This window comes from Hemiscyllium ocellatum, chromosome 17 (assembly GCF_020745735.1).
Source record: "Hemiscyllium ocellatum isolate sHemOce1 chromosome 17, sHemOce1.pat.X.cur, whole genome shotgun sequence".
Taxonomy (NCBI): Eukaryota; Metazoa; Chordata; class Chondrichthyes; order Orectolobiformes; family Hemiscylliidae; genus Hemiscyllium; species Hemiscyllium ocellatum.
In genome coordinates, this window is record NC_083417.1 from 1,336,400 (window position 1) to 1,364,381 (window position 27,982).

Below are 27,982 nucleotides of genomic sequence, written 5' to 3' on the forward strand. Positions count from 1 at the left end.
GGTGGAATTTTATGGAATTTCTTTTAGGACGGTGACCATTCTAGCAGTGATGTAATTAATATTGGAGTATGCTGTTATCCTTTATTTCAATGTATTGTTTGTGCATTGACTGAGTTACATCACTGTCTATTCTGTAAGTGTAATAAAAGATTCTCATAATACATCATTGTCTCTTGATGATGAAGCAGCCAAGTGTTCAAGAAGTCAGTAGGATTCTGGTGTATGTTTGAAGTTTTTAATAAAGTGCAGTGCCCCAATTTCCCTTTTTAGTCTGAGATTGACAGATGGCATGAACCAGGTTTCTATATTGAACAAGAAAAATCATTTATCACAAGTAATTAAACTCTAGCTATGGTTAAACAGATCATACTAAAAGTTTTTATAATCATTCCTTAAACACAAACAAATAGGGAAAACAGATTATTGGTGGATGCAGAAAAACCTGAAAGCCAGCTCAGTGGTCTAGGTCTCCTGCTCAGATTTTCAGATGATCCTTCTTGGCTGGCCAGAGCCCTCGTTATTGAGATTTCTATCTCTGGAAACTTCCACTAATTTGTAAGAGTTAAAATCACAACATCAGGTTATAGTCCAACAGATTTACTTGGAAGCACTAGCTTTCAGACTAGTAATCTGACAAAGAAGCAATGGTCTGAAAGCTTGTACTTCCAAATAAATCTGTTGGGACTTTAACCTCGAGTTGTGTGATTTTTAACTTTGTCCACCCAGTCTAACACTGGCACCTCCACGTCAGAATTTGTAAGAAGTAGAGAGTAATTTATTCACTTGGGAAATGACCAATTTCTCACTTCAAAAGTCACATCTCACAGCAACTGGTTTTCTTCAGGTTTAGTTTTTGACTGCAGACAGCAGGCAGCTTCTAGGTTGGGAGAGGACCTTCACACTGCTCTTCTCTCTCTCCATTTGGTCCCAGCTCCAAGCTGCTCAGCACCCACCAGCACTCAACCTTGGCTTCAGATCATCCGCAATCTGAACTTAGATTACACTTAGACCTTGGTATCCGTGATGGACAGGAGCACAGGCTTCACACAAATACACTTCACGGTTGGTTTACTGTGGACAATGTAGGGGAAAAGGAGGGGTTTGGGGCTGACCTCACGAGTACACAGATCCGTGGGCAGCAAACTAATGGATAACAAATGCAAGCGTACTGCTTACTCAAACAGTTGTTTACAATGAAATAAAACAAAGACAGAAGTTGCTAGAGATCTGGGAGCATCATGGAGAGAGGAAGAATTAAACATTTTGGTTTGGTATGACTTGTCTAAAAGTCAGCATTCTCTCTATTTGTCCCAGATTTTAAAAAACACAAAAAGACAAAGACAGTCAATGCTCCCTGCAATTTCTTTTGCTGCTGCCTGAACTTTCAAGATTCTTGTGTGGCAGTGGGAGCTGGGCAGCATGCATGGAGCTACTGAGCAAATGTGCAGCTGAGAGGGAATCTTGGTCCCAAGTGTAATTTTACCCTGCCCACCAGTGGATGTTGACTAGATATTTTTACATACATATTGATTTTTTAAAAAATTAATGTGGGACATGGACATCACTGACTAAGCCAGCATTTATTGCCCAATCTTCACTGGCCTTGAGAAAGTAGTGCAGTAGGTTGACTCACAACACTCTTAGGGAGGGAATTTCAGGATTTTCAACCTGTGACGCTGAAGGAATGCCAATATCTTTCCAAGTTAGGACGGTGAATGGCTTGGAGGGGCATGTTCAGGAATTGGATTCCTATATATCTGCTGTCCTTGCCCAATGTCGTACTGGTTGTGGGTTTGGAAGGTGTGAAGGGTGTCTATTAAATGATATTCCTGATGAAGGGCTTTAGCCCGAAACGTCAATTTTACTGCTCCTCGGATGCTGCCTGAACTGCTGTGCTTTTCCAGCATCACTCTAATCCATTAAATGATTTGCCAAATGTTGGAAACAGGATAAGAACATAGCACAATTTAACCAAAATGAGTTGATGTACCAAAAGCTTCACAATCAAGATACAAGGATAAGGTGCTCAAACTGTATTTATAATTCAGAATAGATACACCAGTGAAATGTACATTCAACTGATAGACCACTATATCTCTAACAAACTATTACAAAACATATCAAACCCTCAAATCTCGATAGAAACCCACAGATGTCCAAATATCGGGGTACTTCCAATTCTCATATTGAAGAAAAGATGCTTAGGTTCAATTAGGATGCTACCCCCCTGCATTAGTGAGACTAAGAGCCAATGGTAGAAGTGGAAGAATTAGTCAGGGATTCAGTTAACCAAATAACATCTCTGTACTGATGAAATCATATCTACAATTCTGTGCCCTTGTACAAATGCTCATCAACCTCCAATTCCCCCTAGGCTAAGATCTGCAGGCAGGACATGCAAATCTATGTATAACACAAGGTAAAACAGTCTCTGCTCTCATCAATTCATCCTCAAGGTTCTCTGCTGCTGCACAACTTGCATACCTCAACAAGAGTACCTTCTTCTGAGTCACTCCTTATGCCAATCAACCCCATTCCCCACGTGAGGAAATCAACCACATGGAGTTTTGGGGAATTTCAAGACTTGCAAAATTTAAAACTTACTTTGCTCACAGATCTTGCTATGATTATATAATATGTTGGAATGAAGCAAACGTTAGTCATTTTTGTGATAAATACTCGGACTTGATTAAACCTTTAAACCATAAATTAAAACTGAATCCAATGGCAACTTGGGTGATGGTCCATTTTATTCAGGACCATATTGTGTCACCGAAAACTGTTCTGGAAACATAATGAAGTCAGTATACAGCACAGGCGAGCAGGAACTTCGCATCCGGGCTTCAGCAGACTTGAACCATCATACCCGAAACCATATTATCAAAGACCCTGAAATACAGAGCACAAAGCTATCAGTTAAGGGAAGCAGCCGGCTAATATAATATCAAGACATGGTCAGAGTTACAAGGAGATCTTAGAGTCAGAGTGTACAGCACAGATACAGACCCTTCAGTCCAACTCGTCCATGTCGACCAGATATCCCAACCTAATTTAGTCCCATTTGCCAGCACTTGGCCCAAACCCCACTAAACCATTCCTATTCATAAACCTATCCAGATGCCTGTTAAATGTTGCAATTGTACCAGCCTCAACTACTTCCTCTGACAGCTCATTTCATAAGTGCTGCACCCTCATGTGAAAAAGTTGCCCCTTAGGTCTCTTTTATATCCTTCCCCTCTCACCTTGAACCTATGCTCTCTAGTTCTGGACTACCCCACCCCAGGGGAAAAAATAAGACTTTGTCTATTTATCCTATCCATGCCCCTCATGATTTTATAAACCTCTATGAGGTCACCCCCGGGCAAAGGCTGAGGGAAAACAGCCCCAGCCTATTATGCCTCTCCATAAGCTCAAATCCTATAGCCTTCTTCAATATTCTATCTACCTGCAACTCTACTTTCAAAGGAGTTACGAACCTGCATTCCAATGTCTCTTTGTTCAGCAACACTCCCTCGGACCTTACCATTAAGTGTATAATTCCTGCTAAGATTTGCTTTCCCAAAATGCAGCATCTTGCATTTATCTAAATTAAACTCCATCTGCCACTTCTCAGCCCATTGGCCACCTGATCAAGACCCCGTTGTAAGCGGAGGTGATTTTCTTCACTGTCCACTACACCTCCAATTTTGGTGTCATCTGCATACTTACAAACTATACCTCCTCTGTTCACATCCAAATCATTTACATATAAATAATGAAAAGTAGTGGACCCAGCACCAATCATTGTGGCACACCACTGGTCACAGGCCTCCAGTCTGAAAAATAACCCTCCACCACCACCCGCTGTCTTCTAACTTTGAACCAGTTCTGTATCCAAATGGCTAGTTCTCCCTGTATTCCATGAGATCTAACCTTGCTAACCAGTCTCCCTTGGGAACCTTGTCAAATGCCTTACTGAAGTCGACCAGTCTGCCCTCATCAATCCTCTTTGTTACTTCTTCAAAAAAAACCAAGTTCGTGAGACATGGTTTCCCAAGCACAAAGCCATGTTGACTATCCCTAATCAGTCCTTGCCTTTCCAAATACATGTACATCCTGTCCCTCAGGATTCTCTACAACAACCTGCCCACCATCGACATCAGGCTCACCAGCCAGTTCCCTGGCTTGTCCTTACCACCTTTCTTAAATAATGGTACCACGTTAGCTAACATCCAGTTTTCTGGCACCCCACCTGTGACATCGATAATGCAAGTACCTCAGCAAGAAGCCCAGCAATCACTTCTCTAGCTTTCCACAGAATTCTAGAGCCAATCTGACATGGCCCTGGGGATTTATCCACCTTTATGCGTTTAAAGACATCCGTCACTTCCTCCTCTGTAACATGGACATTTTTCAAGATGTCATCATCTATTTCCCTACATTCTATACCTTCCATGTCCCTCTCCACAGTAAACACTGATGCAAAATACTTGTTTAGTATCTCCCTCATCTCCTGCGGCTCCACACAAAGGCTGTTTTGCTGATCTTTGAGGTGCCCTATTCGCTCCCTAGTTACCCTTTTGTTCTTAATGTATTTATAAAAACGCTTTGGATTCTCCTTAACTCTATTTGCCAAATCTATCTCATGTCCCCTTCTTGCCCTCCTGATTTCCTTAAGTACACTCCTACTGCCTTTATACTCTAAGGATTCTCTTGATCTCTCCTGTCTATACCTGACATATGCTTCTTCTTTCTCTTAACCAAAACCTCAATTTCTTTAGTCATCCAGCATTCCCTACACTTACCAGCCTTCCCTTTCATCCTAACAGGAATATATTGTCTCTGGGCTCTCATTTCTGAAAGCTCTCCATTTCCCAGCCCTCCCTTTACACATGAACATCTGTCCCAGTCAGCCTTTGAAAGTTCTTGCCTAATACCATCAAAGTTGACTTTTCTCCAATTTGGAACTTCAACTTTTAAATCCAGTCTATCCTTTACCACAGTATTTCAAAATTAATAGAATTATGGTCGCTGGCCCAAAGTGCTCCCTCACTGACACCTCAGCAACCTGCCCTGCCTTATTTCCCTAGAGTAGGCCACGTTTTGCACCTTCTCTAGGAGGTACAGCTACATACTGACTCAGAAAAATTTCTTGTACACTCTTAAATTCCTCTCCATTTAAACCCTTAATGCTATGGCAGGCCCAGTCTATGCTTGGAAATTTTAAATCCCCTACCATAACCACCCTATTGTTCTTACAGATAACTGAAATCTCCTACAAATTTGTTTCTCAATTTTCTGCTGGCTATTACGGGGGTCTATAATACAATCCCCATAAAGGTGATCATCCCTTTCTTATTTCTCAGTTCCACCCAAATAACTTCCCTGGATCTATTTCCAGGAATATCTTCCCTAAGTACAGCTGGCTACGCCATGGATGATGGCAGGCCTACTTCTGTTGGTAATCTGGCAGACCACTCCATTATATCTGGAGTCAGCAGTGGTCAGGTCTGAACACAAAGAGGCACTGAGTCAGTTTCCTCTGGCAGTGCTCGACAGAACCTTTGTAAACATTGCTTTCCCACTGGATGATCTTTAATCACCTTGGGACCTGCAGTATTTGGTAACTTGCTCTATACTGGAATAGACCTCAGCTCACCAGCCATTCACAGGTCAGAAAATCAGACAGACAACCTTCATGAAGTACAGAAGAATGAATTGTGCCCACAGCGAGGTGATGTACTATAACTTACTTGGAAGAACAGTCAGAATTGCTTCAGTGGACACCAAGCAATGAAGAGATTTCCTCCAATTCCTCCCAACCTGTACTGTCACCAGTGGAGATGGAGTGCAGAGGATCTGCTGACAACACCCCTCTAACTCTGATTTGCAAACACATCTGAATGCTAATTCTGCAGTGTTAGTACACACAAGAATCAGGATATAGAACTGATTTAAGATTGTATGCTGGATTCTATCCCAAATTGATCCATTCCCCCTTCTCTCCATACAGTCAATAGGGGAAAAGCTGCGCTAAAGGACAGGTGTGAGTGACAACAGCAACAGAAAGAGGCCATTCAGCCCTCAAGTCAATCCCAGCATTCAGCTCAAATCCACTTTCACACATTTCCTTTGTCCCACAATATTCTTACACGAAAAATAAAATCAGCCTTGAAAATTTCAATTCCCACTGTTTAATCTTTTGATAATTCCCATTTTCCCTCACATTCCAGCAGCACAACACATGTACATAGCTGGAAAGAGTGAATCAATTTCTATAATCCCATGATTTTTTCTTAAACTTACTTGGATTGAATCAGATCTCCAGGGTTATAGAATGGATTGCACATGACATCTGTGTAGGAATTATGCAGTTTTCTGAACATCTGGAGAGATAAAAATAACATTAAGATTAGTCTTATTAATCGTGAAGTGACATTATAAGTTGAAACTTAATTAGTTATATAAAGGAAAATAAAGGTGGCGCAGCAGGTCATGTGTCACAGCTGCTTTCCAAGAGAGCAGTGGACACCAAGAAATTTATGGTAACCACATCTGCAGTTAAACAGCTGGAGCTCAAGGAGCTTTGGCTCCGAGCTGCTGAATTTCAGACATTGCGAAGCATCAGGGTGAGTTACTTGCTTAAGGAGCCAGTTACACCTCAGAGCTGATTACTCATGTTTACTCACCTATCCCTGACCATGAACTGTAACTGTAGGACAGGCAGGTATGGCAATCCAGAAATTAGTGCTACTGAAACCTCAGCTCTTACAATTGTGCAACACATTAGAGGTCTTTGCAGCTTGCATGGATGAGAGCAGGAACTGCAGTGAGGATAAAGAAAACGGCCACAGTACCTTTCAGGTGGGGGAAACCAAAAACAAAATTGCAGTAGAGGGCCTACAGGCGAAATAGTTAGGGGACAGACACTGTTCTCTGCAGCCAGTCCCAAAAAGAAAGGGGCTGCCTGCCTGGCACCAGGGTGAAATAAAGCTCCACAGGGCTGGAGAGAAACTTGAACTTGAAGGGTCTAGCTTTCCTAATCCGTGTGAGTATCACTAACACCAGCAAGAATAACATTGTGACAGAGAGTACCAACAGCCACTGACAAAATCCATAAAAGTAATAATCTCTGGATCACTACCTGAACCATGAAAAAGTTGGCAAAGAGTAAGTAAGATTAAAGAGTCAAATGCGTGACTCAAAGATTGGTGTGGGAGAAATGAATTTTGATTAATAGGGCGATGCACCAGGACTATATTTTTCGGACTGTCTTCGGAACAAATGCTATGGAGAGGGCTTTAAACTCAATTGTGGGAGATGGGGATACTCTGGATGTGGAGGGAGTTTACCAGACTGATTGATGTGATGGCAGGGCTGACATATAAAGGAAGCTGGATCAATTAGGACTGCATCCACTAGAGTTGAGAAGAATGAAGGGAGATGTCATGGAAATCTACAAAATTCTAACAGGACTACACAGCGTAAATGGAGGAAGGACGTTCTGGTGACCAGGGACTTCAGAACCAGGGTGCTATTTACAGATACCAGCTAGGTCATTTAGGTCTGAGATGAGAAATGCCTTCCTCTAGAGAGTGGTAAGACTGTGGAATTCTCTCACGGAGAGGTTGAGGCCAAACCAGTGAACGTTTTCAAGGAGGAATTAGATATAGTTCCTAGGACTAAAGGGATCAAGCAGAGACAGAGTAAAGAGTTAGACAATCATCCATTACATATTGAATGACGCAGCCATTTGAAGGGCCATATGGCCTACCTCTCCTATATTCAACACTTCTATTGGGCAGAGTAAAAATAGGTAATGGGGCTTGTAAGAAGGTAATATAGTAATCTTATGAGATTCTAATCTTCACATTGATTGGATATATCAAACAGGCATAGGTACAGGGTGAGTTCATACAGTGTACTGCAGACAGTTTCTCAATAACTTGAAACCAACTGGTTATTTTAAACTTTGCAATGTGTAACCAGGCAGGAATAATGAATTCATAGTAAAGGATCCTCCAGATAAGGGTCATCATGACAGAAGTTAATGTTCAATTTGAAAGCAAGAAATGTGGATCTGAAACTAGTATTTTAAACTTAAATGAAGGCAAATACAAGACAGTGGACTGCACAGATTAAAAAGTAAGATCATTGAGAAATTGTAGTGTCATTTCAGGAGATTTTTCTTTAGCATCAACAGAAGTATATTCTGTTGTAAAAAGACTCCACAATATCTGTGTATCTTTGGACATGAGTCACAAAGTTTGCATGCAGGTACAGCAAGTAAAGAAATGCTAATGGAATATTAGCCTTTATTGCAAATGGAATATAGCATAAGATCTGTACCTAAGATGACAGCACACAGGGCGACACTAAAGGTTTCACTGTATTCCTGTAATTGAGTACAAATGACAAAAAACGATATTCTAATTTTAAATCTAATTCCTAAAACTCAGGAAGTCCTGTTGCAGCCATACAGGGCTTTGGTGAGATCGCACCTGGAGGACAATGTACAGTTTTGGTCATCATTTCTATACATCCACCCTTAGATATGGGGCCCAAAATTGTGTACAATATTCCAAATGCAGTCTGACCAGAGCCTTATACAGCCTCAGCTTATATATCCCTGCTCTCAAAATGAATGTTAACACGACGTTTGTCTTTGTAACTGCCAAATGCACCACATACCCATAAAACCCACTCACTCCCTGGCACTCAGCTCAGAGACCCTCTCCCTGGTCTCTTTCACTGAAGTATCTCTCACACCCACCGGTCTGTCATCCCAGAGACCCTCTTTTTATCATGCCCCCACTTAACTGGCAACAACTTACACTGCGGATTTCATTGTCCCTCAAAGCGATATTGGAAGAATCCACCACAATAACAAATTTTACTTTAGTATTGGTAACGTAGCCATATCTGTAAACATTAGTGAAGGTACATTTTCTCAGAATACAGGCTTTAGCAATCAAGGTGCAAGTTACCCTCAATACATACATCCCTTCCTCCATTCAGGTCAAGACACAGACTTCAGTCAAGCAATGACCCCATTAAAATGAGTGAAAAGCAGCTGCTATTGAACTGTAGTGGCACCAATCAAGCAAGATCCCACCCTTACCCAAAGTCTGCATAAAACCCCAGCAGGGATCAGGAGCAGGATTCCAGATCAATCAGGTTTTCATTTCAACCAGTTGCAGCCCTATCACCTCCCGATGACATCTGGGTACAGACTGAGTTTTTGGATGGATAAGGGAATCAAGGATTATTGGGGATAGGCGATAACATGGAGTTAAGGCAATATCAATTTGATGGATTCGTTGACCTGCTCCTTTCCCACAATTTGTTTTTAAGATAAAAGTGGAACTCATGGTTCAATTTATTGATTCCTCCAAGGCTTGTCTGAGGTCAGTCCCTGTCTGTGTGGGAACAGAAGGATAAAAGATGGTAATTTAGCTCCTCGGTCTCTCACTATCATTCAACAATATGTGACCCAATTCCACACAACTGCCTTTGCCCAATAAACCTTCAAAACCTTACGTTTACATGAATCTATCAACTTCAGATTTGAAATAACTAATTTAACATCAAATATTGTTTGTGGAAGATAATTCCAAACTCCAAATAGACCACATTTGGAATACTGAGAGCGATTTTGGGCCTGTGTGTGTAAATGTGTTTCTTAGTTTCATTTTTGGCTATAACCTTTAGCCTATGTCCCCTAGTCCTTCATACCTTAACTAGCAGAAATAGTTTCAATCTATTTTATAAGTTTCTCTTAAATACAATTCGTGCCTGCACACTCTCCTTGCAATTTAACCCATGCAGTCCAGGTATAATTGTGGTACATCTACACTGGCTTCCTCCAAGGCCAGTACCTTTTTACAGTGGTGTGATGCCCAGAGCTGATCACAGTAACTCGAGGTCTAGTCTAATCAGAGCTTTGTCTAACTGCAGAATAGATTGCATGCCCTTTTAATCTAGTCATGGAAAATAAAGACTAGCATCCCATGAATATTTTTAAATATTTTCTACACCTGTCCGTGACATTTTAATGATTGAGCACTTCAGTCTTGATCAGTTTCTGTGCTAAAATCCACTTCTTGATCCTTTATCAACCCACTCTCTTAACATACTTTTAATATTTATAGGTCTATGGAAAACTTTTGAATTCTGTTTTATGTTAACGACCAGTCTTTTCTCAAAAGCTTTTTGCTTGTATTACTTTTGCTTTAAGTTCTCAACTTGAAAATAGAACAGTACGGGCCTTTTGGCCCTCGATGTTGTGCTGGCCTATTATCCTACTAAGATCACTCACCTACATACCCTTCATTGTACTAACTTCCATGTGCCTATCCAAGAGTCACTTACATGTCCCTAGTGTATCTGACTACCTCCACTGCTGGCAGTACATTTCACACACCCACCACTCTGTGTAAAGAACCGACCTCTGACATCTCCCATAAAACTTCCTCCAATAGCCTTAAAATTATGTCCTCTCATGACATACATTTCCACCATGGGAAAAAGTCTCTGGCTATCCATTTTACCTATGCCTCTCATCATCTTCTGCACTTCTATCAAATCACCTCTCATTCTTCTTCACTCCAATGAGAAAAGCCCTAGCTCTCTCAACCTGTCCTCACAAGACATGCCCTCCAATCCAGGCAACATCCTGGTAAATCTCTTCTGCACCCTAAAGCTTCCACACCCTTCCTATAATGAGGTGACCAGAACCGAACACAATATTCCAAGTGTGGGACATAGGCTATGGTACCTGGAGATGTTATTTCAGCAGTGAGTCAGTACTTTGACGCAATGAGTGCAATAGACAATTGAGATTCTGTTCGCCGAGCTGGAAGTTTTTGCTGCAAACGTTTCGTTCCCTGGCTAGGGAACATCATCAGTGCTAGCCAGGGAACGAAACGTTTGCAGCAAAAACTTCCAGCTCAGCGAACAGAACCACAACAACGGACACCCGAGCTACAAATCTTCAACCAGACTTTAGACAATTGAGACTTCGTGAAGAACCAACACGGAAGACAGGAGGACATATCCAATTTTGCCAACAGTGCCTCCACTTTCACTTCCAGTCCAGCCACCTGTGGGTCTGCAAGCAACGAGTACAAACTAAAACATATGTCTGTGAAGATATGCCAAGAATCTCAATGCAGACTGGAAAAGTAAAAAAGTTACACATTTTGCATCCCTCTATAATTTATTTGCAAATCTGTTCTTCTACATAATGTACTTCTGTTGTTCAACTCGAACCAACTAGGTTCTATCCTTGATCCTCTCTTCCAATGAAAAGTTCAATCAATGCTATCTGATCTTTTACTCCTGAATGCTATATATCCAGATTATTCATTACCCAGTCCTGTCCGTTTTAGAGACAGGTCTCCATTTACACCATAACATATTTCCTGTTGCCTATCTGCACCTGCAACTCACTAACTTTATTACCACAGCCCACACAACAAGCCAAATTAAGACCATGTTACTTCTTACTCTGGCCCCAACTCATGCCTATTTTTCCATTGTGTTCTCTTGTCTATCCAAGTTTTGTCTGCACCTTGTTTTTCCCTTTTAACATTACCTTCTGGTTTCCAACCCACAAAGTTAGAGTTGTTCCCTGCAGCAAAACAACGATGTTAGTCCTCATGCGGTCCTGCATGTACAGGTCCAACTTCTACAGAACCAACTGCAATGTCCCAGGAATCTAAAGCCTTTATAAGATCACAAGACATAGAAACAGAAGTAGGAAGTTCGGCTCATCACATCTACACTGGCTCTTCAAAGGAGTATCATTGCTTACTGTCCTTCTCCTGCATTTTCCCCACCCTTGCACATTAATTTTGTCTAAATTATTATCTAATGCTGTCTTGAATACCTCAGTTGAACCTGCCTCCACATTTCGAAGTAGTTTCCATGCTCTAACTACTTGCTGTGCACAAAGTACTTTTTTCTCTCAGCACATTTGCAAATTATTTTAAATCTGTACCATTTCTTGTTCTTCTTACAACTAGAACAGTTTCTTCCTATCAAGCCCACTTACGATTTTGAAAACCTCAACTGAATCATCTAGCCTTCTTCTGAGAAGTCCCCAACTTTGCTAATCTATCCTTATAATAGAAATTTCTCATCCTTGGAGCCATTCATGTAAATCTTGTGCTTCTACTCTATGCCCCTAATAATAAAGTCAAGAACACTACATGCTTTATTAACGGCTCTCTCAACGGATCCTCTGATCTTCAGGTTCTTTGCACATGAAATATATTAATTTCTAAGCACTCACAATAAGGTTTCCATGATTTGCTAAGCATTTATTGCATCGTATGCTACTATAGAAGTGATTTCATCCATCAATGAGGCTATTCCTCACCTTCAACCATTTGCTTTATTTTTCTGTTTTTTGAGCTTTATTGATATTATCTATGACACAGCTTGTGGCTGTAAATGAAGGATACACTTTATAATCCTCAGTGGGGTAAAGCAGTCCCAAGTATAGCTCCCTCTGATCCACGAGTGCCTTCCCAACTGCAGAGATCTTCTCCTCCACAACATCCAGTGAAGTGTGTACCGTGTAATGAAACTTCAGCTCATTCTCTGTTGGAACTGTTTTAATGTACAATGGATAATTCTGGAGAAAGAGTAATGTAAGTGGTTAGCGACTGAGTTCAAAAGTAAAATATAACTTCGAAGAACATCCCGTCTCTCCTGGAGAACATCCTGCCTGCCTGGGAGGGGAGGGGGGAAAAGCAGGGCCTGTTCCTCTCCATCCTCCGCCTGGTCCCAGGGGTGACGGTTCGGTTCACTGTGATTGGAGGTTGGGATGTGGGTGAGGGGGGAGCTGGCGTTGAGGGTAGGGACGGAGAACTGGCGTTTTTGGGGGGGGGGGAAGAGGAGAAGAACTGGCATTTTGGGGGGGGGGGGGGAGAAGAGAGAGGAGAGCCGGTGTTGAGGGTGGGGGAGCAAGTTTGAGTATACGTCTTGGGGCGTGGACGGGGGGGGGGGGCAGAGGGCAGGCTCGTGAGCTGGGGTTGAGGGGTGGGTTTGGGAGTACCTGTTGAGGGTGGGGGGGGTGGGTTTGGGAGTTCCTGTTGAGGGTGGGTTTGAGAGGTGTTGAGGGTGGGGGAGTGGGTGTTGAGGGTGGGGGAGTGGGTGTTGAGGGTGGGTTTTGGAGATGTTGAGGGTGGGGGAGTGGGTGTTGAGGGTGGGGGAGTGGGTGGTGAGGGTGGGGGAGTGGGTGTTGGGGGTGGGGGAGTAGGTTGGGGAGTGGGTTTGGGAGTGGGTGTTGAGGGTGGGGGAGTGGGTGTTGAGGGTGGGGGAGTGGGCGTTGAGGGTGGGGAAGTGGGCGTTGAGGGTGGGGGAGTGGGTGTTGAGGGTGGGGGAGTGGGTTGGGGAGTGGGTTTGGGAGTGGGTTTGGGAGTGGGTGTTGGGGGTGGGGGAGTGGGTGTTGGGGGTGGGGGAGTGGGTTGGGGAGTGGGTTTGGGAGTGGGTGTTGGGGGTGGGGGAGTGGGTGTTGGGGGTGGGGGAGTGGGTGTTGGGGGTGGGGGAGTGGGTTTGGGAGTGGGTGTTGGGGGCGGGTGTGGAGGGGGGTTGGGGGTGTGGTGGGGGGGTGCCGGCGTCTGTTTCTCTCAGACTCACCTCTTTCGCGATGACTGCCACACAAACCGCCATCTTGCTGCAGGTCAGCTGACGCGGGCACGTGGTCACGGGGTTGCAGACACCAGGATGTGGCGGTTGGTGCTTGGACTCTCTCTCGTGGCGGCTACGGCTGCGGCGGCGGGAACCGAGGCCGGGAGCGCGCCCAACATCATCATCCTCCTCATGGACGACGTGAGCGACAACTGCTGATGCGCGCCACCGACTTGTTTTGCTTGCGCATTCCCAAACCGCTCCCGGGCAACTTCCGGATCACCACGCGCGCTCCCGCCCCTTCTCTCCCTGACGCCGCGCGCTCCCGTATCTCCCGCTCCCGTCGCTCCCCACCACTACCTTCGCGCGCTCCAGTCTCTCAACTCCATCCCGCGCGCTCCCGCTCATCTCCGCGCGTTCCCGCGGTTTCCTAATCAGAGCCATTGGAGATGTGTGTCAGGGTGAGTGTCGTTCAGCCCCTCTCCCTCTCTCTGTCCATCTGCAGATGGGTTGGGGGGACCTGGGGGTCTTCGGGGAACCTTCCAGAGAGACGCCAAACCTGGACCGAATGGCTGCAGAAGGAATGCTCTTCCCGAATTTCTACGCTGCCAACCCACTGTGCTCCCCTTGTAAGTGACATTTCTGCACATACTGTAAACAGACAGTGGCCAATGCTCAAACAAAGATTAAAAACAAACATTTCATATTTCTGTAGCACCTTCCATCACATTGCAGTGTTCCAAAGCACTTTACACCTAATGAAAGTACAAAAGATTATTTTTAAAAATGGAGCAAGAATCCACCACTTGACCACTGAAGCTTGCACCATCATTGATCACGGTTCACCCCTGCTGCATATTCACCTTCTATTTCCAGTCCAGCAATGCTTCATCCGTTACGCTGCATCTCGTGAGCGATTTCTGGTTTTGTCACAAATTCCAGCTTCGGTCTCATTAGTGTCTTGTATAGTTTTAGCAAAACCTCCTACTTTTATACTTCATTCCACTTGCCTTCCTTATTGATGAACTGGATGTTAATCTTTTACGACTCAGGAATATAGACAATAGGTGCAGGAGTAGGCCATTCTGCCCTTTGAGCCAGCACCACCACTCATTATGATCATGGCTGATCATCCTCAATCAGTATCCTGTTCCTGCCTTATCTCCATAACCCTTGATTCCACTATCCTTGAGAGCTCTATCCAACTCTTTCTTGAAAGTATCCAGAGACTTGGCCTCCACTGCCTACTGGAACAGAGCAGTCCACGCACCCACCAGCTCTGGGTGAAGAAGTTTCTCCTCAACTCTGTCCTAAGTGGCCAACCCCTTACGTTTAAACCGTGCCCTCTGGTTCGGGGCTCACCCATCAGCAGAAACATGCTTCCTGCCTCCAGAGTGTCCAATCCTTTAATAATCTTACACGTCTCCATCAGATCCCCTCTCAGCCTTCTAAACTCAAACGTAAAAAAGCCCAATCGCTCCAATCTTTCAGCATAAGATAGTCCCGCCATTCCGGGAATTGACCTCGTGAACCTACGCTGCACTCCCTCAATAGCCAGAATGTCTTTCCTCAAATTTGGAGACCAAAACTGTGCACAATATTCCAGGTGCGGTCTCACCAGGGCCCTGTACAGCTGCAGAAGGACCTCTTTGCTTCTATACTCAATTCCTCTTGTTATGAAGGCCAGTTTGCTATTACCTTTCTTCACTACCTGTTGTACCTGCATGCTTGCTTTCATTGACTGATGTACAAGAACACCTAGATCTCGTTGTACTGCCCCTTTACCTAACTTGACTCCATTTAGGTCGTAGGAGAAAGTGAGGACTGCAGATGCTGGAGATCAGAGCTGAAAATGTGTTGCTGGAAAGGCGCAGCAGGTCAGGCAGCATCCAAGGAACAGGAAATTCGATGTTTCGGGCATGAGCCCTTCTTCAGGGATCATTCCTGAAGAAGGACTCATGCCCGAAACGTCAACTCTCCTGTTCCTCGGATGCTGCCTGACCTGCTGCACTTTTCCAGCAACACATTTTCAACTCTATTTAGGTCGTAATCTGCCTTCCTGTTCTTGCCACCACAGTGGGTAACCACACATTTATCCACATTAAACTGCATCTGCCATGCATCCGTCCACTCACCTAGCCTGTCCAGGTCACCCTGTATTCTCATAACATCCTCCTCACATTTCACCCTGCCACCCAGCTTTGTGTCATCAGCAAATTTGCTAATATTACTTTTCATACCTTCATCTATATCATTAAAGTACATTGTAAAAAGCAGCAGTCCCAGCACTGATCCCTGCGGCACACCACTGGTCACTGCCGGCCATTCCGAAAGGGAGCCATTTATCACTACTCTTTGTTTCCTATCAGCCAACTAATCTTCAATCCATGTCAGTATTTTGCCCCTAATACCATGTGCCCTAATTTTGCTCACTAACCTCCTATGTGGGACTTTATCAAAGGCTTTCTGAAAGTCCAGGTATACTACATCCACTGGATCTCCCTTGTCCATCTTCAGAGTTACATCCTCAAAAAAATTCCAGAAGATTAGTCAAGCATGATTTCCCTTTCATAAATCCATGCTGACTCTGACTCTGTTACTGCTATCCAGATGTGTCGTAATTTCATCCTTTATAATTGACTCCAGCAGTTTTCCCACCACTGAGGTCAGACTAACTGGTCTATAATTCTCTGTTTTCTCTCTCCCTCCTTTCTTAAAAAGTGGGACAACATTCGCCACCCTCTAATCCGCAGGGACTGATCCTGAATCTATAGAACATTGGAAAATGATCACCAATGCATCCATGATTTCTAGAGCCACCTCCTTCAGTACCCTGGGATGCAGACCATCAGGCCCCGGGGACTTATCAGCCTTCAGACCTAACAGTCTCTCCAACATAATTTCCTGCCTAATATAAATTCCCTTCAGTTTAGGTCCTTCAGCCACTATTACATCAGGGAGATTGCTTGTGTCTTCCCCAGTGAACACAGATCTAAAGTACCAATTCAACTCTTCTGCCATTTCTTTGTTCCCTGTAATAAATTCACCCGTTTCTGTCTTCAAGGGCCCAATTTTAGTCTTAACCATTTTTTTTTCATATACCTAAAAAAGCCTTTACTATCCTCCTTTATATTTTTGGCCAGTTTACCTTCGTACCTTATTTTTTCTTTGCGTATTTCCTTTTTAGTTATCCTCTGTTGTTCTTTAAAAGCTTCCCAGTCCTCCGATTTCCCACTCATCTTTGCTATGTTATACATTTTCCCTTTTGTCTTTATATGGCCCTTAACTTCCCATGTCAGCCATGGCCACCCCTGCCTCCCCTTAGGATCTTTCTTCCTTTTTGGAATGAACTGATCCTGCATCTTCTGCACTATACCCAGAAATACCTGCCATTGTTGTTCCACTGCCATCCCTGCTAAGGTATTGCACCATTGAACTTTGGCCAGCTCCTCCCTCATAGCTCCATAGTTCCTCTTATTCAACTGAAATATTGTCACTTCTGATTCTACCCTCTCTCTTTCAAATTGCAGATTAAAGCTTATTGTGGTCCCCCCGCACAAGGGACTGAATATCATTCCTTACCAACAGGGCCACCCTATTCTCTGCAGACTCTTGTTATCCTCACACCAATTGCTATGTCACCTATTTTAGTGCCATCTGCAAACTTGGCTGTAGCACGTTAACTTGCCTAGTCCAAGCTGTTAATAATGCAGCCCCAGCATTAAACCCGGCAGGGCAAAAGTGAGGATTGCAGAAGCTGGAAATCAGAGTCTTGATTACAGTGATGCTGGAAAAGCACAATCGGTCAGGCAGCATCCGAGCAAACACCCTTCATCAGGACTGAAGACAGGGTGCCTCCAGGGTGGAGAGATTAAACCTGGCAGCACTCCTGTAATTTCAGATTGCCACTCTGAAAATCTCCCTTTTCCCAAGTTTGTCATAGGATCCCTACAGTGTGAAAGCAGGCTATTCAGCCCATTGAGTCCACACCGACCCTCTTAAGACCATCCCACTCAGACCAACTCTACTATCCCATCCTTATAAACTTATTTCCCATGGATAATCCACCTAGGCTGCACCGCTTTGGACTGGGGGAGGAAACCCATGGGGGCACGGGGAGAATGTGTAAACTCCATACTGACAGTCACCCGAAGCTGGAATCAAACCCAGGTCCCTAGCGCTTTGAGGTGGCAGTGCTAACCACTGAACCACTGTTCTGTCCCATGGTATTTTCTGTGCGTTAGCCAATCCCCTATCATTGCTAATATACTACATCCAACATCATTAGATCTTAATAAATAGTTATCAAACACTTGCTGAAAATAAAGGGCATCAAAGAGACCTAGCAAAACTGGAATCAGTTGGTCTCAAGGGGCAAACTTTCTGGTAGAAAGTGAGGTCTGCAGATGCTGGGGATCAGAGCTGAAAATGTGTTGCTGGAAAAGCACAGCAGGTCAGGCAGCATCCATGGAACAGGAGATTCGACGTTTCGGGCATAAGCCCTGAAACGTCGAATCTCCTGTTCCTTGGATGCTGCCTGACCTGCTGCGCTTTTCCAGCAACACATTTTCAGCAAACTTTCTGGTGGTTGGAGTCATATCTGACACATGGGAAGATGGTCATGGTTGTTGGAGGTCAGTCATCTCAGCTCCAGGTTATCTCTGCAGGAGTTCCTCAGAGTAGTGTCCTAGCCCCAGCCATCTTCAGTTGCTTTGTTAATGATCTTCACTCCATCAGAAGTGGGGATGCTCGCCGATGATTACACAATGTTCAACAGTATTTGCAACTCCTCAGATGTTGAAGCAGTCCAAATGCAACAAGATTTGGACAATATCCAGGTTTGGGCTAACAAGTAACAAATAATATTTATGCCACGTATATGCCAGGCTATGACCATCACCAATAAGACACAATTTAACTGCTGCCCCTTAACATTCAAAGGTGTTACCATCACTGAATTCCCCACTATCAGCAATCTGGGTGTTACTGACCAGAAACTCAACTGAATTCACTATGTAAACACAGTAGCTACAAGATCAGGTCAGAGGCTAGGACTGCTGCAATGAGTAACTCACCAACATGTCCACCATTGACAAGGACAAGTCAGGACTGTGATGAAATACTCCTCATTTGCCTGGATGAATGGGCCCTCAATAACATTCCAGAAACTTAACACAATCAGGTCAAAGCAGCTCGCTTGATTGGCACTACGTTGACAAACATCTATTCCTTCCACCGCCAATGCTCAGTAGCAGCAGTGTGTACTATCTACAAGATGCAATCCAGAAATTCACCAAAGATCTCTACGTAGAACCTTCCAAACCCATGACCACTTCCATCTCAAGGGCAGCAAATACATGGGGACACCAGCCCCTGCAGATTCCCCTCCAAGCCACTCACCATGCTGACTTGGAAATATATCACTGTTTCTTCAGTGTCGTTGAGTTAAAGTCCTGGAATTCCCTCCCTAAAGGCATTATGGGTCAATCCACAGGCAATGGACTGCAGTGATTCAAGAAGGCAGCTCACCACCAAAGTTGCTCTCAAAAGCAAATAAATAAATGCTGGCCAGCCAGCAATGCCTATATCACATAAATGATTTTTAAAAATCCACTGCTTCCCCTTTATCTATCCTGTTTGTTACCTCCTCAAAGAATTCTAGTAATTTTGTCAGGCATGACTTTTCCTTCATGAAGTCTAGATTAGAGTGGTGCTGGAAAAGCACAGCAAGTCAGGCAGCATCTGAGGAGCAGGAAAATCGACATTTCAGGCCTGATGAAGGGCTTTTGCCTGAAACGTCAATTTTCCTGCTCCTTGGATGCTGCCTGACCTGCTGTGCTTTTCCAGCACCACTCTGACCTAGGCTCTGGTTTCCAGCATCTGCAGTCCTCACTTTTGCCTAGTTGATTTTCTCCTTCATGAAGCCATGATGACTCTGCTTGATCATATTATCTATTCCTAAATATAGAGTTTTCTATTGTGAAGACTGATGCCAAATAGGTTTTCAACTCTCCTTTCATTTCCTGGTTCCCCATTATTCCTTCCCCAGCCTCAGTCTTTCAGGAGCCTAGGTTCACTTTGGTTTCTGTATATTTAAAGACGCTCTTGCTATCTGTTATCGCAAACAACATGAAATTCCCTCATTTATATCTACTTTCTGCTCATAGAGCATAGAACATTACAGCACAGTACAGGCCCTTCAGCCGTCGATGTTGTGCCGACCTGTCATACCAATCTGAAGCCCATCTAACCTACACTATTCCACGTACGTCCATATGCCTGTCCAATGACGATTTAAATGTACTTAAAGTTGGCGAATCTACTACCGTTGCAGGCAAAGCATTTCATATCTTTACTACTCTCTGAGTAAAGAAACTACCTCTCACATCTGTCCTATATCCATCACCCCTCAATTTAAAGCTATGCCCCCTCGTGCTCGCTGTCACCATACTTGGAAACAGGCTCTTCCTGTCCACCCTATCTAACCCTCTGATTATCTTATATGTCTCTATTAAGTCACCTCTCAACCTTCTTCTCTCTAACGAAAACAGCCTCAAGTCCCTCAGGCTTTCCTCGTTAGACCCTCCATCAATACCAGGCAACATTCTAGTAAATCACCTCTGCACCCTTTCCAAAGCTTCCACATCCTTCTTATAATGCGGTGACCAGAACTATACAAAATACTCCAAGTGTGGCCGCTCCAGAGTTTTGTACAGGTGCAGCATAACCTCATGGTTCTGGAACTCGATCCCTCTATTAATAAAAGCTAAAACACTGTATGCCTTCTTAACAACCCTGTCAACCTGGGTGGCAACTTTCAAGGATCTGTGTACCCGGACACCGAGATCTCTCTGCTCATCTACACTATCAAGAATCTTACCATTAGCCCAGTACTTTGCATTCCGGTTACTTCGACCAAAGTGAATCACCTTACACTTGTCCGCATTAAACTCCATTTGCTACCTCTCAGCCCAGCTCTGCAGCTTATCTATGTCTTTCTGTAACCAACAACATCCTTCGTCACTATCTACAACTCCACCGACCTTAGTGCCATCTGCAAATTTACTAACCCACTCTTCTATGCCTTCATCCAAGTCGTTTATAAAACTGACGAACAGCAGTGGACCCAACACCGACCCTTGCGGTACACCACTGGTAACTGGTCTCCAGGATGAACACTTCCCATCAATCACCACCCTCTGTCTTCTTTCAGCAAGCCAATTACTGATTCAAACTGCTATATCTTCCACAATCCCATTTCTCCGCATTTTGTACAATAGCCTACTGCGGGGAATCTTATCGAATGCCTTGCTGAAATCCATATACACTACATCAACTAGTTTACTCTCATCTACCTGTTTGGTCACCTTCTCAAAGAACTCAATAAGGTTTGTGAGGCACGACCTACCCTTCACAAAACCTAAATGGCTATCCCTAATCAAATTCTTCTTTTCTAGATGATTATAAATCCTATCTCTTAAAACCTTTTCCAACACTTTACCAACAACTGAAGTAAGGCTCACTGGTCTATAATTACCAGGGTTGTCTCTACTCCCCTTCTTGAACAGGGGAACCACATTTGCTATCGTTCAGTCTTCTGGCACTATTCCTGTAGATAATGACGATTTAAAGATCAATGCCAAAGGCTCAGCAGTCTCCTCCCTGGCTTCCCAGAGGATCCTGGGATAAATCCAATCCGGCCCAGGGGACTTATCTATTTTCACACTCTGCAGGATTCCTTATACCTCCTCCTTGTGAACCTCAATCCCACTTAGTCTAGTAGCCTGTATCTCAGTATTCTCCTCGACAACATTGTCATTTTCTAGAGTGAATACTGTCGAAAAATATTCATTAAGTGCTTCCCCTACCTCCTCTGACTCCACACACAACTTCCCACTACTGTCCTTGATTGGCTCTAATCTTACTCTCGTCATTCCTTTATTCCTTAAATACCTGTAGAAAGCCTTAGGGTTTACCCTGATCCTATCCACCAACAACTTCTCATGTCTCCTCCTGGCTCTTCTGAGCTCTCTCTTTAGGTCTTTCCTGGCTACCTTGTACCTCAAACGCCCTAACTGAGCCTTCACATCTCATCCTAACATAAACCTTCTTCCTCTTGACCAGAGATTCCACTTCCTTCGTAAACCACGGCTCCCGCGCTCTGCAGGTTGCTTCCTGCCTGACAGGTACATACTTATCTAGGACACACAGGAGCTTTTCCTTGAATAATCTCCACATTTCTAATGTGCCCATCCCCTGCAGTTTCCTTCCCTATCCTATGCTTCCTAAATCTTGCCTAATCGCATCGTAACTGCCTTTCCCTCAGCTGTAATTCTTGCCCAGTGGTATACACCTATCCCTTTCTACCACGAAAGTAAGAGCTGAAAATGTGTTGCTGGTTAAAGCACAGCAGGTCAGGCAGCATCCAAGGAACAGGAAATTCGACGTTTCGGGCCAGAGCCCTTCATCAGGAATGAGGAGAGGATGCCAGGCAGGCTCAGATAAAAGGTAGGGGGGATGGGCGATGGAGATGTGATAGGTGGAAGGAGGTCAAGGTGAGGGTGATAGGCCGGAGAGGGGGTGGGGGCGGAGAGGCCAGGAAGAGGATTGCAGGTTAGGAGGGCGGTGCTGAGTCCAAGTGAATCGACTGAGACAAGATGGGGGGAGGGGAAATGAGGAAACTGGAGATATCCGAGTTCATCCCTTGTGGCTGGAGGGTTCCCAGGCGGAAGATGAGGCGCTCTTCCTCCAACCGTCGTGTTGTTATGTTCTGGCGATGGAGGAGTCCAAGGACCTGCATGTCTTCGGTGGAGTGGGAGGGAGAGTTAAAGTGTTGAGCCACGGGGTGGTTGGGTTGGTTGGTTCGGGCGTCCCAGAGGTGTTCCCTGAAGCGTTCTGCAAGTAGGCGGCCTGTCTCCCCAATATAGAGGAGGCCACATCGGGTGCAGCGGATGCAATAGATGATATGTGTGGAGGTGCAGGTGAATTTGTGGTGGATATGGAAGGATCCCTTGGGGCCTTGGAGAGAAGTAAGGGAGGAGGTGTGGGCGCAAGTTTTGCATTTCCTGCGGTTGCAGGGGAAGGTGCCGGGAGTGGAGGTTGGGTTGGTGGGGGGTGTGGACCTGACGAGGGTTAGGATTAGGGAGACAGGCCGCCTACTTGCAGAACGCTTCAGGGAACACCTCTGGGACGCCCGAACCAACCAACCCAACCACCCCGTGGCTCAACACTTTAACTCTCCCTCCCACTCCACCGAAGACATGCAGGTCCTTGGACTCCTCCATCGCCAGAACATAACAACACAACGGTTGGAGGAAGAGCACCTCATCTTCCGCCTGGGAACCCTCCAGTCACAAGGGATGAACTCGGATTTCTCCAGTTTCCTCATTTCCCCTCCCCCCCACCTTGTCTCAGTCGATTCCCTTGGACTCAGCACCGCCCTCCTAACCTGCAATCCTCTTCCTGGCCTCTCCGCCCCCACCCCCTCTCCGGCCTATCACCCTCACCTTGACCTCCTTCCACCTATCACATCTCCATCGCCCCTCCCCCCTACCTTTTATCTGAGCCTGCCTGGCACCCTCTCCTCATTCCTGATGAAGGGCTCTGGCCCGAAACGTCGAATTTCCTGTTCCTTGGATGCTGCCTGACCTGCTGTGCTTTAACCAGCAACACATTTTCAGCTTTGATCTCCAGCATCTGCAGACCTCACTTTTTATCACGAAAGTAAACATAACAGAATTGTGATCGCTATTATCAAAGTGCTCATCTACTTCCAAGTCTAACACCTAACCAGGCTCATTACCCAGTACCAAATCTAATGTGGCTTTGCCCCTTGTTGGCCTGTCCACATACTGTGTCAGGAGGCCCTCCTGCACACACTGGACAAACCTGACCTATCTATTGTACTCGTGCTATAGTGTTCCCAGTCACTATTTGGAAAGTTGAAGTCCCCATGACAACTACCCTGTCTCTTTTACTCCTAACGAGAATCATCTTTGCTATCCTTTACATCTCTGGAACTATTTGGAGGCCTATAGAAAACTCCCAACAGGGTGACCACTCCTTTCCTGTTTCTAACCTCAGCCCATACTACCTCAGTAGATGAGTCCCCAAATATCCTTTTTGCAACTGTAATACTGTCCTTGACGAACAATGCCACACCTCCCCTTGTTTTACCATCTTCTATGTTCTTACTGAAACACCTAAATCCTGGAACCTTCTTGAATATTAACCCATCCTGAATGTATGGCAACATATTACAAACAACTCCATGAGCCCTTATCTTGTGTGTTATCCTGTACTCCATCTTACCAAATGGCTTTTGAAATTCAAACTATTTTAACTACTTATAGTGGGTTCCTTGTTATCTGGCTATTCTTTAGATCCTCAAATATCTAATACATATGTCAAACACGATTACCCTTTTGTAAAACCATGATGACTTCAATCATGCTAAGTACATTTTTCTATTTCCTTACTACTATATTCCTTCTACCTAAATAAAGCCCCCGACCCGGCCATTCTTTCCACCATTTGTCCCATCAAAAGGGCTGTAGGGCTGGTGTGTCCTGAATGAACATGTCACACTTTGGCCTGTGCTGCCTATTCCACTGTTGAGCATCTCTTCTTATTCCAACCCCTCACTTCAATAAAAATCCTTGTTCTCTACCACTTCGCAAGCATGATAAATGTTTTCTCACTGTGATACCTTCACTGCTTCCTCCCTCAGCCTGTGGACTTAAATGACCCCTCATTACTAGTGGTTTCAACTTACATCTTTCTCATTCTGCTGTATCTGAGCTCACTGCTCTCCTATCCTTCTTTAAAATCTTTCTCTGTCTCTCTGTATAAACTATCTAATTCATATTCATAACAACCTGTTTGATCAATAAATCTTCTGTCGTTTTATTATCCCATTGTATAAATCACAGAAAAGGCCATCTTTGACCACTTGTCATATAGCACAGAAACAGACCTTTGGTCCAACCAATCCATGCCAGTTGTAATCCCAATCTAGACTAGTCCCACTTGCCTGCTCCTGGCCCATATCCCTTCAAACCTTTCGTATTCATATATATATATATCCAAATGTCTTTTAAATGTTGTAATTGTACCCTCATTTATGAGTGAGTCAAGGATTACAGGGTCAGACAGGAAAGCGGAGTTAATGCTACAATTCCTGCTCTTCGGATGCTGCCAGACCTGCTGTGCTTTTACACCACCACCTTAATTTAGACTCTGATCTCCAGCATCTGTAGTCCTCACTTTTGCCTTGAGGCTACAATCAGACCAGCCATGATGTTATTAAATGAAGGATAAGGTTCAAGGGACTGAATGGTCTACTCCATTTCTTATTTGTTATCCTCCCTGGAAAAAGAACTGTCCTATAAGTTACTGAAGACTGTACCGTCAAAATGTATCCTTTCAAACCTGTAGCCCTCCATTCACCAGGTGATTTCTCCAACTGCAGATTTGCTCAACCACACTGTCACCTTCACTTTTGATGCACCGGTTCCCTGTGAAACCATTGCTCTCAAACTCATCCATTTCTCTTGGTGTGGTCATCATCTCTGCTCCCTGAAGTCCAAGAAATGCAAACTTTAACCTAAACATTAGTTTAACTAATCAAAGTCAGATCTGTCTGTAACACATAAAACATTGCCTGATCCTGCTTTCAGTTGTTCATTATTTAATATTATCTTAAATGCAAAAATAACTGGTTCAAACAACTAAACCCTGGCTTGTCAGATCTTAACATTGTTTTTTCCTAACGGGTGGAGGTCAGTTACTGTACACATTGACACTGTAGTGGTCAGCCAAGAAGGTTACCTCTGAGTACTGCTGGACTTTGATCAGATGGGAGTCGAGAGTGTGTTGCTGGAAAAGTCCCTTGATCAGATGGGCCAAGGAATGGCTAATAGAGTTTAATTTAGACAAATATTAGGTGCTGCATTTTGAAAAGGCAAATCAGGGCAGGACTTAAACACTTAATGGTAAGATCCTGGGGAGTATTGCTGAGCAAAGATCTTGGAGTGCAGGTTCATTGTTGCGTGAAAGAGTTGCAGGTAGACAGGATAGTGAAGAAGGCGTTTGGTATGTTTGCCTTTATTGGTCAGTACATTGAGTAAACGAGTAGGGAGATCATGTTGTGATTGTACAGGACGCCGGTTCGGTCCCTTTTGGAATACACTGTGCAATTCTGGTCTCCCTGCTATCAGAAGGAAGTTGTGAAACTTGCAAGGGTTCAGAAAAGAGTTACAAGGATGTTGCTAGGGTTGGAAGGTTTGAGGTATAGGGGTAGGCTGAATAGGCTGGGGCTGATTTCCCTGGAGCATCGGAGGCTGAGGGGTGACCTTATGGAAGTTTACAAATGCAAAGTTTGTGAAGGTTTGTAGCTCAGGTTGAGGTTTAGGGTGTAGGTTTGCTCGCTGAGCTGTAGGTTTGATATCCAGACGTTTCATTACCTGGCTCGGTAACATCATCAGTGGCGACCTCCAAGTGAAGCGAAGCTGTTGTCTCCTGCTTTCTATTTATATGTTTGTCCTGGATGGGGTTCCTGGGGTTTGTGGTGATGTCATTTCCTGTTTGTTTTCTGAGGGGTTGATAGATGGTATCTAGATCTGTGTGTTTGTTTATGGCGTTGTGGTTGGAGCGCCAGGCCTCTAGGAATTGTCTGGCATGTCTTTGCTTAGCCTGTCTCAGGATAGATGTGTTGTCCCAGTCGAAATGGTGTTTTTTTTCATCCATGTGTAGGGCTATGAGGGAGAGGGGGTGGTGTCTTTTTGTGGCCAGCTGGTGTTCGTGTATCCTGGTGGCTAACTTTCTTCCTGTTTGTCCTACGTAGTGTTTGTGGCAGTCCTTGCATGGAATTTTGTAGATGATGTTGGTTTTGTCCATGGGTTGTACTGGGTCTTTTAAGTTTTTGTTTGAGAGTGTTGGTGGGTTTGTGTGCTACTAGGATTCCGAGGAGTTTTAGTAGTCTGGCTGTCATTTCTGAAACTTCTTTGATGTATGGTAAGGTGGTTAGGGTTCCTGGCTGTGTTTGGTCTGCTTGTCGTGGTTTGTTCTTGAGGAATCTGCGCATTGCATTTTTTGAGTATCCGTTCTTCTTGTATACGTTGTATAAGTGGTTCTCCTCTGTTTTCCGAAGTTCGTCTGTGTTGCAGTGTGTAGTGGTTTGTTGGAGTAGTGTTCTAATACAGCTTTGTGTGTGTCGGGATGGTTGCTGGTGTAGTTAAGTATTTGGTCAGTGTTTGTCGGTTTTCTGTATACGCAGGTTTGTAGTTCTCCGTTGTCCTTTCTTTCAACTGTGACGTCCAGGAATGCGAGTTTGTTGTCGGTTTCTTCCTCCTTGGTGAACTTTATGCTTGTGAGGGTGTTGTTAATGATGTTGAATGTCTCTTCTATCTTGTTTCGTTTTGTGATGACAAAGGTGTCATCTACGTCACGGCCCCAGATTTTCGGTTTGATGGTTGGTAGAGCTGTTTGTTCTAATCTTTGCATTACCGCTTCTGCTATGAATCCTGATGGCGGAGATCCCATGGGTGTGCCGTTGGTTTGTTTGTAGATTATGTTGTTATGAAGTTTATAAAATTATGAGGGGCATGGATAGTGTAAATAGACAAGGTCTTTTCACTGGGGTGGGGGAGTCCAGAACTAGAGGGCGTAGGTTTAGGGTGAGAGGGGAAAGATATAAAAATAACCTAAGGGGCAACTTTTTCACACAGAGGGTGGTGTGTGTTTGGAATGTCCTTAAATGTTTGAGAAGATGATGAAGGACAGGAGTGAATGTTGTCTACATGGACTTTAGTAAGGCATTTGATAAGGTACCTCATGGCAGGCTGGTACAGAAGGTAGAGTCTAATGGGATGCAGGCTGAGCTGGCTAGATGGATACAAAGTGGATTTGCTTATGGAAGACAGACTTTAGCAGTGGGAGGGTGCTTTTCGGATTGGAAATCAGTAGAAGTGGTATTCCACAGTGATCAGGGGCTGGGACCTTTGTTGTTTGTAATGTATAAATGATCTGGAGGAAAATGTAGGTGGTCTGATTAGTGAGTTTGTGGATGACACCAAAATTGACAGAGTTGCAGATATTGAGGAGGGTTGTCAAAGGATACAGTGGGATGTAGATTTTTTGCAGGTTTGGGCAGATAGAAATGAGAAATGGCAGATGGAGTTTAATCCAGACAAATGCGAGGTGATCCATTTTGGAACGTTAAATTCAGGTGCAAATTATGCAATAAATGGCAGAACCTTGAGGAGCATTGATACGTGGGCATACAGGTCCGCAGATCCCTGAAAGTGGGAACACGGGTGAATAAGGTGGTCAAGAAAGCATGCAGCTCACTTGCCTTCTTTGGCTG

The 27,982-nt window shown here is 44.4% G+C and overlaps 2 protein-coding genes across 2 annotated transcripts in view; one reads left to right on the top strand and one right to left on the bottom strand.

Moving 5' to 3' along the window:
* Positions 1 to 2,732: 2,732 nt before the first annotated feature.
* Positions 2,733 to 13,925, bottom strand: trappc2l (trafficking protein particle complex subunit 2L). Its single transcript, XM_060837892.1, has 5 exons — positions 13,627 to 13,925; positions 12,447 to 12,619; positions 8,814 to 8,901; positions 6,286 to 6,365; positions 2,733 to 2,889 (listed from the first exon to the last, which is right to left on the bottom strand). Exons 1-5 carry the CDS (start codon positions 13,657 to 13,659, stop codon positions 2,844 to 2,846), a joined length of 420 nt encoding a protein of 139 aa, XP_060693875.1. The 5' UTR covers positions 13,660 to 13,925; the 3' UTR covers positions 2,733 to 2,843.
* The window catches only part of galns (galactosamine (N-acetyl)-6-sulfatase), a 90,164-nt gene continuing 75,895 nt past the window's right edge, over positions 13,714 to 27,982 (top strand). Inside the window, exons 1-2 of the mRNA XM_060838315.1 lie at positions 13,714 to 13,818; positions 14,123 to 14,246. Of these exons, the coding sequence (XP_060694298.1) occupies positions 13,714 to 13,818; positions 14,123 to 14,246 (229 nt within the window). The remainder of the gene's footprint in view (positions 13,819 to 14,122; positions 14,247 to 27,982) is intronic.

Bases quoted from the DNA above. Each gene is read 5' to 3' on its own strand.
- trappc2l (XM_060837892.1), bottom strand. From the start codon at position 13,659: ATGGCGGTTTGTGTGGCAGTCATCGCGAAAGAG. The intron at 8,902-12,446 runs GTATCCTTCATT...TAATGTTTACAG, and splicing joins CCCACTGAGGATTATAAAGT to ATATGGCTACGTTACCAATA. The intron at 6,366-8,813 runs GTAAGTTGTTGC...TTATCTCTCCAG, and splicing joins GGGACAATGAAATCCGCAGT to ATGTTCAGAAAACTGCATAA.